Source organism: Solenopsis invicta, chromosome 4, assembly GCF_016802725.1.
Source record: "Solenopsis invicta isolate M01_SB chromosome 4, UNIL_Sinv_3.0, whole genome shotgun sequence".
Lineage (NCBI taxonomy): Eukaryota > Metazoa > Arthropoda > Insecta > Hymenoptera > Formicidae > Solenopsis > Solenopsis invicta.
Window position 1 is genome coordinate 433,044 of NC_052667.1, and position 21,614 is coordinate 454,657.

General features: G+C 41.6%; 1 protein-coding gene and 1 long non-coding RNA gene across 10 annotated transcripts in view; one reads left to right on the plus strand and one right to left on the minus strand.

Annotated features, from left to right (window-relative positions):
* LOC105195795 overlaps positions 1 to 21,614 on the plus strand; it is a 255,143-nt gene that overhangs the window by 212,910 nt on the left and 20,619 nt on the right. The gene's annotated exons all lie outside the window — the stretch shown is intronic.
* LOC105195834 (homeobox protein homothorax) overlaps positions 1 to 21,614 on the minus strand; it is a 387,950-nt gene that overhangs the window by 123,323 nt on the left and 243,013 nt on the right. For 6 of the 8 annotated variants that reach the window (XM_039448644.1, XM_026135893.2, XM_026135891.2 and 3 more), the window contains one exon: positions 17,090 to 17,241. In XM_039448644.1, coding sequence (XP_039304578.1) covers positions 17,090 to 17,241 — 152 coding nt within the window. The remainder of the gene's footprint in view (positions 1 to 17,089; positions 17,242 to 21,614) is intronic. The other 2 variants (XM_026135894.2, XM_026135892.2) reach the window with 1 other exon arrangement.

Sequence of the window (21,614 nt, forward strand, 5' to 3'; positions counted from 1 at the left end):
ATAAAAATAATAAATATGTTATACAAAAATAATATTATTTAATCTTTGACTTGTTATATAACCTTGTATCACAAATACTTGGAATAAAGTTCAATAATTACGTTTAAATTCAAAAGATTAACTGAGCATGATTGTAAAAAGTGATATTACCCTTGTGAAATATAACTAGTTCAAATTACTATTAACATTCCACACTATTACGATAAGATAATTATTAGATTTTTTTAATGTGTGAAATTTCAAATAAAATTTATAATATACGTATTACAACAAGATGATTAAATATGTAAGCCTCGTGGAATAAGAAAGTTTTGTAGTTTTATATCCCAATACGTGATATTAAACGTAAAATTTTTATATGTTTAGATTCTTCTTGGAAAATAATAAAATTATGTTGGATCGGAAATAAATGTTCTAGGTATACAATTGAATTATCGGGTTAATTTACGCAATAAAAAACGCGGACAAAAATAGTGATATGAAAACAGTCGATATATTTGTAAGTAGCTATAACTTTTCTATCTGGCTTTAACAAATCTTGGAATGCTAAAACGATATTCGGTCGCGGGAATGCGTATTCCAACTCCAAAGATCAATGATCGGTAGCTCTCGCGGAATAAAAATTTCCAAGCTTGCACGCGAAGCTGGTCACTTCGAAGAATTCTAGCGTATCTACGAACAAGATCTATCAACTCTACGTACGATAAAGCAAGCTTCCTCCTTCCTCGTCTTCATCCGCTTTTCTCCTCCCTTTTCCTCGACGTTCTCGATTCAGCTTTTTCCTCCGGGATAAACCAGGATAAATGTCTCGGAAATATAGTAGGCCAGTGTCTGGCAGGGACCGGAAATGGAAGCTTGTGGTCGGATACGGATATGTATTTCGTTCGGCTCGACGAATTTTTTTTGATCGTTCTCACCCTCATAACAGTTTTTTGTGATATCCGGAGTATGAGTATCCTCTACAGATCAGTACCGACTACAAAATTTCTAAGTCTCGTTCGCAAGCAGATATGTACTATATAAGCATACCTAAAATATATCCTTACAGATCGTAGTCTTATTCTGTGATCTGTACCCCGAAAAGTAACGAAATTCGTTTAATTCCGTTGCGATGCGCAATCAAAAAGTGATAAAACATAAAAAGAGTTTATTGAATGATCTATAAAAAAGCATGGTTGTTTAAACAGAAATTTATGTCGTCCACAAAGAAAGAATGGGACGAGTCAGAATACAAAAGGACCTCGAAACAGGTGGCGGTCGATGCCTGCGTAGTCTATGGTGTGATTTAGCTCGATCGCAAGGCGCGTGTGTGTCGTACGTGAACAATGATCGATCGATCTGTCCGTATCGAATTCTTTCTCCACATCCATCCAAGATTCTCCCCGATCGTCTCTGTAATCCGGACGTTTGATAATCGGCGAGAAGGCAAACAACTCGGATGAATGTCTACATCCTACTGTCCTTCTCCGTACCTGAGAGAATAGCTCGCTATAAAAATTGTGATAAATATCGAATTATCTTTTTAATTATAATTAAACCAAGGCCAAATCCAGCAGATTCGATTTCTCGATTATTAGTTATCATTGCAATACAACCGCATTTTTCGAAATCTTGATCATTTATGTATGTAAATTAGTAGTACGTTTCAAGCTAGGATGTGCGGAATTCACACATACAAAAAGCTGTCTCGTATTTCTCATACGGGCGATAAATGACAAGACGGAAGAATCCAGAAGGGTGGTAGAGGTGCGCGATTAAAAGTCCTTCAGAGAATGCCGCGGATACACAGCTGGCGAGAGGTAATTGCACCACGTGACTGTTGGTGTATACTACACCGAACCACCCTACGCCCCGCTGAGGGTCCGCCACCAGTACCTCCAGCAGCCTCGAACCCCCATCGAGTCCCACTCGGTTTCCACCACCCCTTGCACCCCCCTGGAGGAACGAGCAACGAGCAATTTCATTACTGCTTAACGCCTGTCATAAATCTCCACGGGCGCCCTCTCGCTCTCCCTCCCCCTGCCTGCGCCCATCCTCCATCTCTTCCACCCGCTACCCTGTCGAGCTTCTCTCCCTTGTTTCACCTCTTCTCTCCCAAAGACTCCACCATCACTCGCACAACTCCGCATTTCGTCTCTTGCTTTCTCGGCTCAATTTCTCTGCACTATGTTTCATCGCTTTTATCCTCCGCGCCTTCTTTGTATCTTTTCTCTCTATATCCTGCGTTTCTTTCTCCGCATTGCTGTCTAAAGAAGGAAAAGAAAAAATGGAGAATGCAGAGAGTGCCTATTTTGCATTATTTTCGTCACTGTTTAAGGAAAAACAATGATGAGGGAGGGGGAGGGGTATCCCTGCAACGACCGCTTTATCAGCTCACTTTGCATCATTTCCTTTTTTTTTTCATCTTCTTGCTCGCTGTTTTTACACGACTTCCTATCGCGTTCTAATTCGCTTGAGAAACGAAGGAAGCGACTTGAAGTACAACCAGTACGATGGAAATAGGAAACAGGAAGAGAGAGCGTTACAATACATAAGCACAGAAGATACTTCCCCTCCCTCTCCTTCTCTCCCCCTCTCTCTCTCTCTCTCTCTCTCTCTCTCTCTCTCAAGCGTTCTCCGTTCTCTATTTTGTTCGGGCTTTCCGCAGTCTTCCTCGACCACGAGATTGTCGTTAGACGCTTCATTTACGCCCGCTCTACGAAATTCACCGGTTGCTGGGGCTGTGCTGATAAATCACACAGTCCGCTTTAAACGTTCCTGGCGCAAGGAGCGGCAGCGCGTTTCCTCACTTTTTCATCGGTCCACGACTAGGTTATATCTTTCGCACGTGAGTGCAGTATTTGCCAAGCGGTGCGCTCCGGAAAACAGATGCTGAAGAATGCAATACCTCAAAAATAATAGCTGCCTGATTTCGAATAATTCCTTACCATTTAATATACCTGAATCATCGAGCTTACAAGTCCTTCACACATAAATCATTAACTTGGAATAATCTTATAATTGTAAAGTTATTAAATGGATTATTTTATTACTATTTGTGTCGTTATTCTCTATATATCTTATACAAGTTGCGTTAAATCTCAGCTACAATGATTAGATTTACGAATGCTTCCTTGGATGTCTATCATATTAAACAGTGTCGGATGAGAAAAAGACCCGAAAGTTCACGGTTCTCACTCGCAGGATAGGAATGCAGATGGCATTGTTCTAGGGCGCCAATGGATTCCACTGTTGAAAACGGAGGCGTTGATGAGTCGGCACGGTCCACGGATGTTTTCTACGCTCTCGCACTCCACGGTTCTCGCGGTCTGCTCATTCTTACTCGTGAAGACAGTGGAATGCGATTCGCCGAGCTTTCGTGCGATCCAACTATAGCAATATGCAGTCGCAAAAACTCTATCGCGGATATTCGCGATAAAGAAGCTGTTGTCAAACACACATCACTTGGATATCTCATATTTCTTTTTGGCTGCATCATTTTGCATTCAAATTATTATTACTAGACAAATTAACGCAAAATTTATGAAATGCAAATTTCGATCAATTAAATAAAAGCAAAATTACATATAACTACGCTACATTTTTTTAATCTTGACCAAAAAAGAAGAAAAAGTACATATATTTTTAATAACTTTCCAAGCGATAAATATGTCGTCAGCATTTCGTTCAATTGATCAAGTGTCAAAAGACGTAACCCGACATGTTAATATATTTTAATATGAAATAAAACTGTATAGCCTACGTGAAAGAGAAAAAAATGTACATCAAATTTAAGCTATGTACAACGTAAAAATTCCAAAATAAAAAGATAATCAATTGACGCGTAAAGTAGAATATAAAGGAGCGTTTGAAAGCAACACATTTTTCAACAACAAAGAAAGCTAGAATGAAGAATATTTTCCCAACGTCAATCTACCGTTAGCTGGGCCGAATCCGCTTGAGATCCGTGAGGTTCGTACGCTTCGGTTCCACGTGCGAGGCGTGAGTAACGTCGCTAAATCATACGCGGTTACGACTGGTCTGTAGAGATAACTCGCAGATAAGAAGAAGCGAAGATCATGCCATGCGCGACCTGACTCGCGTGTATCAAAGGACTCCATCTGCCCGGAGCCACAAGCTCGCCGTCCAGCTACGGCGTCAATGTCAACGGCCTAATCATGACTAATGGTTCTTCGCTAGCCGACTCCTCTCCCTTTTTCCTCTCTTTTCCTCCTTTGCCAGACGCATCGTCGCTGAACTTCACAACGGTACCGAGGTGTCCGCACACGTAGGTAGAAACATATATGCAAGTATGAAAGCACCACGTACTCGTGTAATACGTTGCCATAATCGTGCGTGAAAAAGTGAAAGAGATACGGAAAGAGACGAAGGAAGGAAGAAAGGAAGGAAGGAAGGAAGGAAGGAAGGAAGGAATAGATAGCTGGAAGAGAGAGGGAGAGAAAGATACTTAGTAAAATCGTTATACCTTGTTTCTTCAGCGGTTAGGTTGGCTCGTATACGCGTACCTTACCTACGCTAGTGACGCTCACAAGAAGCGAAAGCCGATCCCTATCTCGTCATGTTCTCTCTCTACGCTCGGCGATCCGCGCGATCCGCGGCGGACCGAGGCCGAACAACGAACAAGAACGGAAGAACGGAGACGGGGACCGGGCAGATTTTTGTCCAATTAACATGCACCGCGTTGCGGAATTTTTTGCCGATGTAATCTCTATGTGGCGCGGGCCTATATCTCACGATATTACGATTAATGTAATTTGACGTCGGTATTCCGAACGCGATATCGTTCGAGCGCGAGCTCCGTGCATGCGAGTACGCCAAATGCCAATATATGCGTTCGATCTCTCCCGAAGATTGGTCCATCTCGATCTCGCCTGAAGACAGAAACGACCGCCGCGAATCCCAATCGTGTCCGAGACCGAGCTGCGTCCGTTCCAAGCAGATTTTGATCTCTCCTCTCTCAACCGCATAAAGAACGAACGTGAATTCAGTCAAGTCCCAGTACTGACTGTCAAAAAATAAATTCCAACGAAATTATACGAAAACCTAACAATTATTATCGTTTGTCGATATCGGAATCTCAAGATAATTATCAAGATTTGCATTCTGCTATTAATATTATTAATTAAATGGAAATCAAGACGCGATATTTTTCGACATTTTCTCACCTTTCTTCAAAATCAAAAAGCTTTAACGTAACAACATGGAGCGTTAGCTAGCCTAGAGTCAGCATATCTGGATTCCCAGAAGATCGAATAGTCGCGCTGTAGACGATTCGAATGAGGCAGGACGAAGGGCGGAATTGCTTATATAGAGATGGCCGTCCGTGATATAAGATCCAGCGTATCCCGTAGGAAATCCTGGGAACGGATCTATCTTACCCCGAGGGATAGCGTCGTTGCAGAGGAAGAGAAACGCGCGGGGGAAGGAATTCACCTGTCAGCCTGAATTAAAGGATGGCGGGATCGCGCGCGTGTGAGAGACCCAGTCGGCTCGATTCCCGCAATTGAGGCGTCTTGCAGACCGCCTGGCACCCATTTCGAGATGCCGAGAGGATACATTGTCTCGACTTCCATACAAACCGATTCTCTCTCTCTCTCTCTCTCTCTCTCTCTCTCTCTCTCTCTCTCTCTCAACACCTAACTTGAGAATATTTGGAGGAAACTTTCATTAACCAATATTAATCAAGATACTAATTTGACGACTTATTTCACTCGAGCAAAATTTATCTCGTATGATAAATGTTTAATTACAAATTCTTCTATGTGAAACTTAATGAAAAACATAAAAAAATATTAAGTTTTGAAAACATTAAATTATAATTTATATTGAAATATCATTATTTAATTAAGTCTAAATTTTCCATTATAATTATTTAAATATACTGTACAATTTGAAGGAGTAAACTTCACGTAAACGATGTAAAGAGAAGATTTAATTGTGTAAAACGTTACTAGTGATTAGTGATATTCTCGGACAATCAGAAATTCCCAGGACCGACCTTTCGATGCATCCTCTCATTTTGGCTTCTTTCGCGCGCGAGATATGCTGCGACGGGCATTTACGCGGCATCGACCGCAAAACGAGTCGCCTCTTAGAAGTCGCCGTGTAAGAATGAAGAAAGGAGCAAAGAAGAAGACGAAGAAGAAGAAAACGGGGAACGATACCGTCTGAAGACCGTGAAATCCGGATCCACTCTAAGCCCCGTTCAGCCGGCGAAGCGACTCTCGCTTTTCTCTTTCGCTCTCTTCGTCTTGTGGACGCCCAATCCGATAAAAGGAGGATGCGCGAGAAGCGAGAAGAGAAGCGCGTGGCGAATCGCCGCAGTGGTTCGTTCGCCTCGCCGGTTCGTTAACCGTCCAATCGCGGCGGTGCCGTGCCGGTACAAGCGGAGAAGACACCGTCGTGTCGTCCACCGACGAAGATGCCGCAAAAATCTGACGTGACTCGCTTCGGTTGTCCGGTGTCGCGTCCTTGCGTTTCACCGACAGAAACGCAAATACAAAGATGAGCAACTTTCGTATGGAAATAAAATTTAATAACATTTATCATACGCATCTGTCTTCTCTATTTTGCAGTCGCAATATTTTAATGAAAAAAATCATTTATTATTATTTATTTTAGTGAAATATACGGATAGGAAAAAACGCGATCAGAAAGTATAATGCAAAATTTTGCTTGTAAAATCAGCCAATTCGTAAATTATACGTCAAAATGCGTAAACGCGCGTTGAATTATACACGATTGTACATAATAATTATTAATTAATGTTCCGTTAATTATACGTCATAGAAATTCATGGTGCGTAGTCGTTTACTCTTCCGGTGTAATTCGCTAGCGCTGGTCTATCGGATGTAATTTATTCGAGGTTCCATTGTTTTGCATCCTTTATTATCAATGGAAAACGCACTTAGTGTTTTATTTGATACTTTGTCAGCGCCAGAACAATTAATATTATTTTACAAATGCGTCTAACGAGATTAACGATATCTGTTACAACAAGCGCGAGATGAGAGTACAGATAAGAAAAGAATATACATGTACATACATATGCTTATAAAAGCACTAATAAATATATCTCAACAATGATAATTATTTCATTTGCGTTCTTAAATTAATTTTTTCTGCAAAATAATAAAAACTTTCAAAAATTGTAGTAATAAAAAATGATAAAAAAATCATTTTTACTGAAGAAAGAAAATGACTTTCTATTTCTACAATGACACAGTTGTGAAAAATATATTTTTTCAAATAAAATAACAGTGAGTTATCTCTTGACGAGAATGCTATTTCCTATGGTCAAAAGATAACGCGTTTATTGAGATCAAAATCTTGCGTTGTCCTCTGAAGCGAGCCAACGCCCGATGTCGTAATAGATCGATTGTATCAAAGTGTCACCCCCAATGTGCCTCTACCGTAGTCTCCCCGATCGCAAGAATAGAATAAATGTAGTTCCCTCGCTAGCTACATCATCGTATCTACAGATCTCACCGACTCATTCTCCGCGACCACCGAGAAAGTGCTTAATGTAATGTGAATAATATAAAGCGCTGGTCGTTACAATCATCTCCCGGACTGACCCTGTGCGATGTGCGATACGTAGGCAGCATGGAGAAAGATAAAGGCTCGGGATAGAAAAGAAAAAAGAAGATAAACAGAATCGGAATGTACGAAAGTACATCAAGTATTGATGCCACTTTGGTCTACTACGCGCTAAGCACAGGTACAATTCGATACGCAACCTACGCACGCATACGCCTGATCACTGCCCCGCCGACCCATAACCCATAACCACGATAGGGTCTTTAAAGCTGCATTCTATGGCTAGATGTCCAGCACTCTCCTTAATAGGGTGCCACTGATATTCTCCACTCTCGTTCAACACACACACACACACACACACACACACAATAAACATCCCAGCATACCGACGAATAAACACACATCCAACATCCAATAGATGGATCGCGAAGATTCCAAGCCCAATCCTCCCTGTATACCTCGCACTTCGTTTCTCATCTTTGTACCCTGAAAGCGTTACCTAGACTCCTAGAAGGAATTTAGAGGTCTACCGGGAATCGCGCGCGGGTAACGCACCTTAATGGGATTGGCGTTCGCGGAACGATCATTAACGTCGACGGGCACGCGGATCTAAAGAGAGATTCGAGAGAGAGAGAGAGAGAGAGAGAGAGAGCGCAGCGTTTTGTCCTTGGTTTCCGCCATATCCTGATGCACGGAGAACAACATGGAACCGTGCCATAAATCCGCTATGGTGCCTCCTGGGACGTCCGCCGGACGACCCTAGCGCTCTCCACGTTGCGATAATTGCGAACGGTTAAGCGATTATCCAAAGAAGGTCTTACCGGACGTAGTTGAGTGATGATGATGGGGTATCGCGACATCGATCGTGTATCACGATAGTTAGCAATAATAGACGCTTGTACGACCGAAAGGTACACGTTTTCGTCAAGATTTCCCTGTCGATAATGAACGCTTGCAACGCGAGAAAATCGCTGTTACATAAATATAACGCGTGTATATGCCTTATGCATGTATAACGACACGAAAGATGGTTCTTTAGTAATAAGGGTAATAAGTGACATAATCCACTGTCACACTTGACATTTGCGATTAGATTAATAAAGAGCGTTACGGCGCGGTCGCGTTCTACGGTGTCGTAACGAATTTAGTATTGCCTAGTATCGCCGAGAAACGTGCATATCGTGTTGCACGTAACAAATGCAATAAAATTATCTTTACCTCAAAGAAACGATTCGAGATGAGAGAAATAAATGACCCGGATGACTGATAGCGCCGGGCTGCGAAATCAGTACGGCAGTATCCCAGTATCCCAGGGTCCAAAACGAAAGCAACCGGGAATTAGCGATGTCCCTGCATCAAAGTTAAGCCTACACGGTCGGCTGGGACGGACGTGAGATTACGTCGAGCGACAAGTAGAACCAGAAAGGCTAATGAGTGGCCGAGTTAATACCAGGCTCAGTGCCGTGCCTGCTGTCGCATGTATGTAGATAGACATACCTACATACACATGTGCGTACGCACACACATACACGTACGTACACATACGTACGCGAGAGCACGACTTTCTCTCCCCTTTCTCTGTCCGCTCGACGACGGGATCTACGCGTACCGGCCCTCGGTTTAAACCTATGAATGCATATTCAAGATACGAATGTTTTAAATCCAGGCAGGATTATTCGCCGACGAGTAGGTATGCTTCTGGCTTGGAAAACGGGAGAGAGGCAGAGGCGAGCTCGCCCGGGTGTATAAAGACGGGCTGTTTTATTATTTTTCATATCGACAAGAGAGGAAGAGAGGAAAAAAGCGGAGAGCACGACGATAGAACAACGCGAGCGACGGAGGAGAGGGATGGAGTGGCGCGGGGGAGGGGGGGGGTGAAGGATTAACGGCGATAAATTTCGCAAAAATAGGGGCTTACACTGTCGCGGGGCGACAGTCTAATCCCAGTTCCGCACACTACCCCCCTTACGCAGAGATGGGGGTACAGCTCGACGTAGGATCGCGCGAGAAGCGACGCGCTGCTGGTGCCGGCGATTCCGCTAATGCTGGCGCGCACGGCGGAGGTTCCCGCTTGTACTTTTTGCAATTATCTTCCTGGCACTCAAAATTCTTTTTCCTTTTTTTCACCCCCTATTTCCTTTCTTTTTCTCCAATCGATACTCGCGTTATTTACAGAATTTTCTCTCTTGAGAGACTAGTGAATTTAAGAAACATTTTTACAAGTACGCGCGTATGGCTGTTTATCAAGTATCTATCGAGTCTCCTTCACACCATTAAGACTCGATCGCAAAATTTCATTGAGATGCTCGAGTAGCTTCGATGAACAACGCGTCGTCAAGTCGAACGGGGAGAGGTGGGCGAGAATAAAGTACGTTGAACAGGGAAAGAAGGAGTTTCGGCTTGACGTACAAAACGTTCGCAACAATGGCCACGTATCAACATAATTACAGCTCGTCTCGGCTAGCGATGCGCGAGCTCGACGTGAGCCAAGTATTATATTCAAATGCGAGGCGAGGCGGCGCCAGTGAGCAAAGTAAAACTTGCAAAGGCAAAAGAGGTTGCCGTGCCCCACGGCCGAATGGCGAAGGTTGAAGGTTGTAAGTTCATCGGAGAGACGCGGAGAAGAACAGAGGAGGATGAAGACTGAAGGACGAGTAAGAGGACGCACAAATGTCGCTTCGAGCTAGCTGTCTGGCGAGTCCCAAGAGAGGAAATTACGTCGTCTAGCTTGACCCCTCCGCCACCTTCGCAACGTTTCCTTTTAGCTAAAAGAGCGGCAAGACAAAGAGAGACGAAAACTTGATAACCACGTAATACTGATACCATTTAACTCTCTAAATGTGCTATGAACAATGCGAATATTCATCAGATCGGACGTTTTTTTATATAACAATTTTTATATAAATTTCATTTTTTATATTTTATGTAATATATATACATACTCGTATATATCAAAAGCACTTTCACTGTTTTTCTTTACTCATAAATATTTCAACTGTGTCAGATTTAATTCAATTCCTACTTCCTAAGAGTATAAACTTTTTGTGACGTCAAAGAGTTCTCGTTATTATGAACAATCTGAACACAAATGTAAATAAAGAATTTTCACGGATATGCGAATGGTTACACATCGTAAGAGTGACATCGTTGAGCGTGAGAATCCTTTTGTAGGCACGTCGTAAGATCAAGGAACACAGAAGAGTATAAAAGACGTCTCTGAGGAAGAAGGCAGCAGTGAGCGGAAGAACGGACGATACAAGGGGACCAGGGCAAGCATTGACTTCCCGAAGAAGAAACGAAGGCTCAAGGATTTGTTCGAGCGGAAAACTGCCGGTCGATGTATGCAAACGTCTCCTCCATGTCCTTCGGAGCCGATAGGGTGACAACGGGCGTATCGTGTCGCCCTCGAGAGCTGATTTTCGCGTCGGGAAAGAATTGTCCCATCGCGCGAGGCACGTTCACCTCTTTCGCTTTGGCAAAAGAGAGCGGATGCAAAACGCGGGAGAGCACAGAGCACGGGTCAAGCTTGCGGACCTTGACCCACGACACGTCAAGGACGGGAGAGTGGTACCGGAAGCAGGTGGATAATAGTCGGTCCAGGGGTGCCAAGGGGACAATAGATGTCAGCCGCGGCACGCAGCGGTACCACAGCGGGACCGAGATAGCAGATCTAAGTGGGCCATGCCGCGCTACGGTTATGGCGGCATAAAACGCTCCGATAGTACCGGAGAGGGCGGCGCGCGGCGAGCATAGCAAGCCGCCCGACGGGTCGTGCGGTAGTCAAGTTGAGTGCCGGAGAGAGAGCCCCTTTACGGCCGAAAAAACTGCCGCTATGATTGTCTATGCAAATTGTTTAAGATATCCGGGGTGAAGGCAGTTCCGCGTCTTTTGCGGCCGCCGTTTCGCCAAAATCGGCACGTCGCTGTACCGTGGCAGTGACGCTCAACCTATCGTCTGACATTACGACCCACGACACATTCTTTTAACGGAATAATATTAAATATTAAATTTTAGATTCAAGTACTCGTAACTTTCCTTCGCAGTGTTGTAATGACGTGCGACAATGTCTTATCTGGCAAAAATAATTTATAATCCCACAATGTCGGCATTTCTTTGAGCAGACAAACGCATAGAAATAAGATCTGTACGAGCTACCTGCTAGCTTTATCGCGCCATAAAGTATTAGATGTACGTTCTGTATTGCATCATACCTTGATGGCGATATGGATGAATTAAAGATCGTATCAAGATATATTGCTGTGCCGGCGTGCGAGCAGCAAATGAAGCGCGTTTCATTATCGATCTCGATGGAAAGATGTTAACGTTTCGGTCTGTAGGACTCTACCGCATGCAGGTAATGGCATTGCTGGTTTGTGGTTTGCAGCATGCTGGCCTTACCTATCTTAGATAGCTTATTGATTGCCTCGACTGCACTTTATTCTCCCATTACGACAATGTACAGATAATATGTATCTGTTCTTGTAGGTCCAGTATCTTTCAAATGTATTTGCATTATTTCATAACTCTTTCTTTTCAAATTTAACATTTTCTTCATTTGATATTGTTATAGCTCGAATAATAAAATTATGTAACTGTCACTTTATTCTGCAAAAATATTGCAGTCATAAATTTTAGATTTCATCCTAAAGGTTATAATTTATAACGTATTTTATATTGTACAATATTATAATACAATACATTCTTATAAAAATTTAAATAATTTTTAAATGTATTTCAAAATGCAATATATATCATAAAGTTAAATACATTTAAAAATCAAATTGTTATATTATCGATTGAATACACGCAGTATTGAACGAATTCTTACTTAAGAAAGACGATTGTGGATAACATTGAATGAAACAAAGTGTCATAAAGTAGCGAGCTAGCAAATGTAATTTCATAGAATGTTTCCATTGATATAGGAAGACTATGGTGTACGAATGAAGCTACGGCCGACAAGGGAAAGGATAGTAGGAATGACAACAAAGACGGCAAAACAATGAGATAAAATGGAAATAGAAAATTGAAAAACAAAAGATACGACAAAGTGGGAGAAGTAAAGTCGCAGGAAACTGTAAACTAGACGGATATGTCTCCCGAATAAATTAAATTGGATTATTTATGTGCATTCTATCTTCGATTCTAGCTTATTTCCCTCTTCTATTTCTTTATTCTATCTCCGCGTTCTTCAATTTGTTTGCTTATGTCTATTAACTAGTAATATTTACACTCGATGAAATGTGTAAAAGTTAAAAACTCGTAATATTTAAAAGTAGACAAACAATTACGAGTATAGTCATAGTTATTCAAGTTTAAAAAATTAAAGAATTTTAATTAAAAAAATCTTGTCATATATATATATATATATATATATAAAATACAAGTATTTAACGATTAACGTAAAATTTATTAATTTATATTATATTCAATGTATAATAATTTATCAAAATGACATCGAACGTGTTGTGCGTATCATTTCTTTAATAATTAAAAACAATTAAATTAAAATACGTGACACATTCCGTACATTCCTATCTGCGATTTAAATTCCAAATTAAGTAGCAGCAAAAATTTCAATTTCTTTTGGGAACATGTTATAAATTCTCTATCTAGAGGTATACCATATTACATCGGAAGTACACGTGAGAAGGAACGACGAGGGGAGAAGTACTAGGTCGGTAGCCACAATTCTGGAAAGCCCAACTCCGCCGCCCGAGGAAGGTCGGGACACGGAGTCGACCATGATGTATGCTCCTCTTCCGTCTAATTAAACTTAGGGAGGGTCGCAGAGTTGGTTGGTGCGCCGCGCCGGTTGTACGGACGGACGTATGTATGGTCGGACTGACAGCGAAGGGAGGTCGGCGGATGGCTTTCAAAATGACAACCGGAGAGAGTGAGAGCAAAAGCGAGGAAGAGAGAGAGAGGAAGAGAGAGAAAATATCCGAATAGGCACTACGAAGTGTGAGAAGGATGGGAGAAAGATCCGTGTCTCTTCGTGAACGCATGAAACGGTACTTGTAACGAGAGTGGGATCACCATCGACTTCCTCTCAGGAGACTCGATGCACTTAACTTCTATTACATTATTCATACGCGGCGATAAACAATCCACTGAAAAAAGAAGACGGCAACCACGCCGGACGTTCGTGCCGTACGAAACTTTTATCGAGCATTGGCAAGCGTCGCGATTTTCGAAAATATCGCCGAGTCAGCGTAACGCAGCAAAACATGCGAGCTCGTGTGGGGATCTGCGCCAACGAATACATAAACTTGCTTTTAGGAAATTCCATTAATCTCCAGTTGCACTCCGGCGCCGTATACACGAAGTCCGTTTTGTGCGATACATCGATTGTTTGAGCAATACTATATTTTCTCCTTTCTTATACATTTTTATTCACCATAGAATAATAACAAGCATTAATTTCTCTCTTTTATCAAAAGTATACAGTCTTGACAAAGTCTATATAAAGATTTGATTTTTCATGCTGCTTATCTTTCTCCAAGATCAATCTGTGTGTGAATTATGATTCAATGCAGATATACTTATTGTTAGAGTGTGAATATATATATATATATATATATATATATATATATATATATATATGTATATATATGTATATGTATATATATGTATATTTTTTTTGTAATTATATATATAATTGTTTTGCAATTTTTTTTTAAACTGTACTGTGCAAAATATGAAAAGTTGTATTTAAATGTGATCACTTATTCGTCCCTCTCGAATCTCCAATTCACATCAAAGTGTGTATTGAATAGACAAGAGATCGCTATCCCGGACATACCGGTCTTTTTTGTCTGCAACGTTTGCCGGCATCTTTCTACATGATCCTAATCAAAAATATATTGCGAATCATTACTGTGATTCTAATACACCCATCTCACTTGCAATTTTCTTTTCTTCTTCATCTCCTTTCGTCTTTCCCTTGACTTTCCGTTATACACACTTATCACGTTTTAACGCAATGCTCGCCACGCTATTCGGTATTCGCTTTTCCATTGAGCGCTACTTATTTCCCTCTGTCGGTCCCTCTCCATCTATCTAAACTATGTGTATACATAAACTATGTCTATTCAACCGTGGCGAGGTGCGCTCGGCTGCTTCCCGTCTACCGTGTCAATGCGGACTAGCTGCTTCGAAACGGGATAGACCATTGGCGCGCCCCAACAAATTCCTTGGCGCGAGATGTTGCGATTTCGAATGTTTAACCAGCTAGGCTAAACGACGGCAGCCGATGGCTGAACACTACCTGAAATTCCCAACGGCGCGCGGCGATGCTTCTATGCGATGGAAACGGAATGAGCGACGATCGGCATATTCGCGTTGGACACAATGAATTTATAGCGGATACCTATGACTTGTTTCGACTCGCGCAAACATCGTCGAGGAACTTGGTAGCGTGTCACAATTTTCCGGTTATCGAATTGTCGGTGTACAATATACAATGTGTGTGTGTGTGTGTGTGTGTGTGTGTGTGTGTGTGTGTGTGTGTGTGTGTGTGTGTGTGTGTGTGTGTGTGTGTGTGTGTGTGTGTGTGTGTGTGTGTGTGTGGTTGATGTCACATGATATATACTTAAACTTGCGCCAAAATTGCGATGGGTCATCAACCTCTGGAGATTAATAAGATATGCGCGTTGTCGACGCGGAGAAGAAAAGCACAGGAAATTGGAACATTAAACGGGGAAATCGTAAAAGATGATAATCTATTGGATGAAAAAAGATGAAACGTCGGAAAGGGCGCTTGGCATTTAAAGACCTTGGCACTCGAGTAAATACACGAGTTCGTGTTCGTGCCAGTTACTCTTTTAAGATGTAATATGTATCCAGTGCATTCTCCCTCTCCCCCGAATGAGTTCCGAGATGCGATATAGTCGCTTAATCGCTCGTAATAACGCCGAGACGAATGCGCCGCTTCCCGAGACGACTGTCGTGAAAAACCTTGGTAATTTCTGGCGGATGGCACCGTATAATCGCTCGCGGACGAATTTCACGTGTCTTGAAATTTTCGCTACTTTTTCATCATTCGTAACGTAAACGTATTTCTCTCCTTTCACAATAATCTAATAAATGCACAAATCTAAGTATTTTGTTAAATTCAAATTTACGAATTTTATATAATAGCGTATAACAAAAATTGCAACGATACTAAACTACTGTCCAAAATTATACTTTTGCATTAAATAGTAAAAGTAGTAACAAAAGAAAAATGTTGAATCGATAGATACGTACGAGTATTTATAAGGTAAAGAGTATCAGAAATTAGCGCATACGTCGACTAAAATTGGGAGCACGGAGTGCTCGTGCAACATACATCGAAACAAACTTTGAACGAATCGACAGACATCGAAACTCAGTCGTCGAGGGATGGCACATCGAGTCCCGATGCATCGTCAGTTTACATTAAAATCCTTTTAACTTGGGTACTGCGTATGAGGTCGTTAACATTCGCGAGAGCTCTCGACGATGCGATTAACCAAGAAGCAAGAGGAGCGTCGACCGCGGGCTCGTCTTTCTACAAGCGAGTGCGGTATCGTCATCCTGCAAACAGCGTATATGCATTAAACCATGAACCCACTATCCCCGACGTCATATCCAATACACGTTGTTAGGGGGTTGCTGAAGCCGCGATACAGTAGAGGGAAACGGGGAGTGAGGACAGGGGAGGACGGTAGGTGGCTGCAGGGTGATTTCGAGGGTAGCTGCCAACCTCCCCCAGTGCGGTAATGGCATTAACCGAGCTGCAATATGATTACCGCTCTCGCAAGGTAACCTGATCACACCCGAAATCTATGGGGTGTCCGGAATACGAGAGAGTGAGAGAGAAACTTGTACAGTGAGGAACAATGTATTGCGCTTGGAATAGCCGTGCAACGTTACGCAACTGCGGCGGTTTGCAGCCGACGCCGAGGTTCGACTGCCGTTCTCCCCCTTAATCGCGTTGCGCTTTTTGCGGCTCAGATTACCCGTGAATCATTAGATACTCGGGCCCCAGTAGAATCGAAAGCCACCACTACCATCGTGCTACGGATCGTTTCTTATCTCGGCATTACGAGATTAGTCTCCCGTCCTTTCTCCCTCTCCTATTTTTTAATCGTCCTTTTTCGTTCGACGGACTGTACTACTTCTTTCATTGATTGCCCGCAGATTTTCACGTAAAATCTTGAGAAACATTAAACTTTCTCGAAAGCTTTACGCTTAAAATTTACGCTAAGAATTTCATTAAAATCAATGCATACTTGGTAAATGCATCTTGGTAATAGGAAATAAACACGCTATTTCTAACTATAGTGATGGAAAGATGTACAAGACTTACAACTCGCTATCGATAATAAAAGCAATTTTGAGATAAATGCATAGCTTAATATTTGCAATAATTTGATTTGATATAATCTGTTTGTGATTTTACCATGTATGTAACGGTTCTTTTTTCTTATTTAAACATGCGCGAAAAAGCGATTTCCGCAATCGCGCCGTTTAATAATTTTTCAAAACGGAGAATATCATCAACGTATATAAAGAAGATGCTTACCGTAAGATGTTGAAAGAGCCACGCCCTGAGGATGTTCGTCGCAACCTTAGGAAAGATACCCCGTTTCTTTTGGTTTTTCTTTCCTGACGAATCGTCATCTTCCTCACCCGTACCCTCGCCACTACCGATACTCGCGTTACTCGCGTCACCTGCAACAGTAATAAGAGACCCAAGGTCATCACGTGCCGCCTCGGTAATTAATGCGAATTTATGGCAATTTCCAGTTCTTTATTTCACATCTATTTGTTAACGAGGAACAAATGCACACACATTTTCACATATTTTTAAATTTGTTTTACATAACGAAGCTTTCACATTACTAATAAAATATACATTAGATCAATTTGCCTGATTATTTTAAAGTAAAACATGTAATAAACAAAAGGAAATTAATTTCAGTTGACGATTAAATCGCGAGATACCTCGCACGTCGAAGCAAAATTCTCTCCCGACATGTTTAAACTGCGCTCCGATTTTCGGTCCATACCCTGGTGGGCGATAACTACCTCGACCCTAGGGCTGGTTCCCATGCATACAAACACCATTAAGCCACCCGCAATCACCCGGCCCCCTTCGACCCGGAGAACCCTGTACGCGCGCTTCGTTCTCGGCTCTACCACGTACCCCTACCTCTTCTCTATCCCATCTCGCCTCCTCTCTACCCGCGTGCATTAATTCTCCGTCATTTATCAATCTTAGCTTTTTAATTGCATAGTCACTAGGGACTCAAAAAACGGGACAGTAATGAGAGATATTAAGACGCTTTTCGTTACGCTTTCCAGAAGCTTTAATGTCATATTTTCATATTATCATACGTAATGTAAGTTATTCGTTATTGTACGTTGCATGAAGGGTGGTTTGCATATTTTTATTTATTACGAATCGTAAAATGTATATTTTTTAATCATTAATTTTTTAATATTTCACATAACATTATTCACTGCTAAAGAAGATTAAGCAAGACGAAACAAAAAATACCATATATGATTAAAATTTTTCGTACAAAATTACAACATCGTTTTTTGGCTTTTAATTTTTTTTCCTGATTGCTTTGCAAATACGAGCTACTTACTGCTATTATACAATACTTTGATATATTCTGATCTAAAAAAAATTGAAAATATGCAATAATCGCAGTTTTTATCTCGCAAAACTATGCAATACTATTATTTATAGTTGCGAAAATATGGCTCATAAGATTGAAGAAAATAAATTTGTGATTGTGGGATAAAATGTAATTTTGTTGGAATTTTGGTCATGTGTCGGCGAATCAATCTCCCGGACGAGTCTGGGTACCGGAAGTTCGAGGTTCCCTTTATTCTTTCTCCTCGCAATCAGCTAGAAAGGAGAGTAGAGAAGGCTACTTACGCCAGCGGATTATAAATGACCGAGCCTTATCGTAATGCCCAAGGCCCCGATTCCCAAGGTTCTATCGTAACAGAGAGATCAGGGTGAGTCCGGCGCTCCCAGGGGGTTCACGATGACAGGTCGCCCGAGGGCGCTACCAACTCACCCCTCTCGCCTACCAAAGAACGGTCTCGTGCCCGAGATTAACTTTGAATTCGTCGAGCGGACCGTCATCGGACAAGGGGAGGACGACGGCAGGCAGGCAGGCAGGCAGGCAGGCAGGCAGGCAGGCAGGCAAAACGAAAAATTTGTCCGTCGTAAGAGCGGACGGACCGGAACGACGGGAGATCGATGGAAATTGGTGCCACGTACGACGTATTCTCGCGTGTGCCGCTTTCTTGAAACGTTCCGAGAGAGGGAAAACGAGAAAAGGCCTCAGCTCTGCGAGTCGGTGTGATGGATATTTATCGTGTCGTGACGCGATTCATTCCGATGACCCGACAAATTCTACAAAATGCAATTTTCCGAAGAAATCGCCAGTTATCGACCAAATTTTAATGTAGAAAATTTCCAACTGTAATTTGTAATTATATTATAAAAAAAAAAAACGCACAAGACATCTTGGAAATGCTGAAAATAACCAATGATTCAATGACATTAAGATACATTACATCAGTGTTACGAATCCATTTGATTGGTTGCACGAGAGTCAGCGATTCTAATGACTATTTTTTTCTCATTGATCAAGTTTGTTTTCTATTCGAGGTATAAGATTCATTGGCGACGGTCGTTGCGCGTACGACAAAAACGACGTTAGACGTTCACCCTCTCTTCGACTCAGAAGCCCGTTAATGGCGCGTCCGCAAAGTCGAATAGGGCGGCATGCAAGCTCATAGACCCGCGGGTAGCTAGTGAAATAACGGAATGGCTAACGGGAACGTCCCTCTGATTGCAGTTAATTTACTCGCTGAATCGAGTTAATGTAGCGTACCGGTCGTACTGTGCTACGCCGTGCGGCACCGTACGGCGACGATCCATCGATGTCCCGGCAAAAGAAAATGATCTCCTTCGTCAGAGTATCGTTCATCAAATTTGATGATTTAGAATAAACTGAATTCTTTTTAATCGCACAATCATTTGTAGCACGATTAAATCAATTTTGTAATAACAAATATATAATTTTAATACGATCGAGCGATTTTTAACTTGAAAAATCAAATGATCGATTAAACATTACAAAACTTGATTAGTTAGATTAAATTTCCCATATTATATGCGTGTGTATGTGTGTGTACGTAAAAAGGTTTGAAAATATTAAAATTTAACGCTAGCACATAAGAGTATCTGCAATACATCTGCAAAACCGCAATGGAAAAATATACATACGTTACGATTGCAATAATTCATTTAAAATGTATAACGCGGTTTTCCATGACAGGTCGTTAAAATCTTATTTGACTTTAGATACTCTCCTATATATCGATGTACATATGTAATCTAGCTGCACTGATATTTCATGCACGATCATCCGCCCACAAGCTGTCATCGATAATGTAATGTCACTTCTCGTCGTTGCAATCGAGTGCGCGCCATAAGATCGTAATCGACAACCTATGCTAAGTTCCATCCTGATTTGTTCATGAACTTTGTGAGGATAATATCTAGATATCCTTATTATTATTATTATTATTATTAACAATAAGTAAATATTTTTCAATAAAAATATACACGATGGCACAGAAATCTGTTGGTAAATACATACACGTGAGTACGTTCATTCACACTCGTGGCACGTTTACGAGGACGCTCTCGGCGGCGAACGTCAACGACGGCGACGTCAGGGGTAGAAGCTATATCGTCTGCGTGTTGATTTACGCAGCGTACCGCGCATTTTTACTACCACGTTATAGAGATTTAAGTGCGGCCAATTATATGTTTATGCCATCCCCGTACCAGTGTTTGCCCTCTCTTTCGCTCGCTCGCTAGAGCCCGTAACGTCCAATAACGCTTCGAACCAACGCACGAATGCCTGGAACGGCGTGCTCAGTTTCTTTCTCTCGACCTGTCGCAGCTATACTTAGCAAATGGAGAATGGGTGAAATCTCACACGCCTGTATAATCTATTTTGAGAGAGTCAATCTTTATCGCGCACATTATTCTCAAAATTAGAGAGATACAATTTTTCATTGGAAATATTGTATATCATGATGACAGCAGCAATCAGACTGATCTTGTTTTAAATATTAATTCAAAAAGAGAAATAAAATGTATATAATCAAATTTATAAATTAACCGATGAATTTCCTCTATGTATATAATGTATCTTTTCTTGTATCAATTCATAATGCTGATTCATAAATATACTATAAAATTACATAATTCATTAAATTGTCAAATGTTTGAATTCTTTGGGGAAATCGATACCAATCATCGATGCCAATGATCACATTAGGATAGAACGTCAACCGAAAACATCTTTCTCGAAAACGAGCTTGCAGCCTCTATTTAGGATGGTCGCGCAAACTGTCGAAATAACCAGCACATATGGCCGCCGAAAATAAACTGCTCCTTATTCCCGTCCCGCTGAAACGAGGATCGCACTCGTCTCTTTCTCTCCCGTCTTTTCCTCTCACTTTCTTGTCATTTCATTCTCGCCTTTTCTTTCCACGTCCTTCCTCATTTGGTGTTTCTCCCAACTTTGCGGATCTACTTCGAACTCTTCTTCGCGTGGCATACGATTTCAGGTGCGAATTCGAAAAACGCGCGAACCTCCGACATGAATGGGTAGAAAATGTATAGCGAATATTAAAACATTTATTTGTTGTCGCGTCAACTAAGCCACGTGCGTAAAAAAAAGAGGGCGAAGGGTGAGGAAAAAAGAAAACGAGAAGATGGAATATTGTATATACCTTTTTAAGTATCACGTTTCACGGTCACGAAACTGACACCTGCAGAAAGTTTGAGGCTTTGCGACGTTGAAACGAAATTTTGTAAGTTACATCACGAAAATGATCGATTCTTTCTACGAGGAGCGATATCAACTCGCTTACGATGAGTAATAGACAGAGCGTTACATCCTATCGTCCTTTTGATAGCAATCGAGTGCTATCGGTTTATTTTACGCGTCTGAAAATCGCGGGAAAGGTCGTTGCACCAAAACACGTCGGCTCTTCTGGCT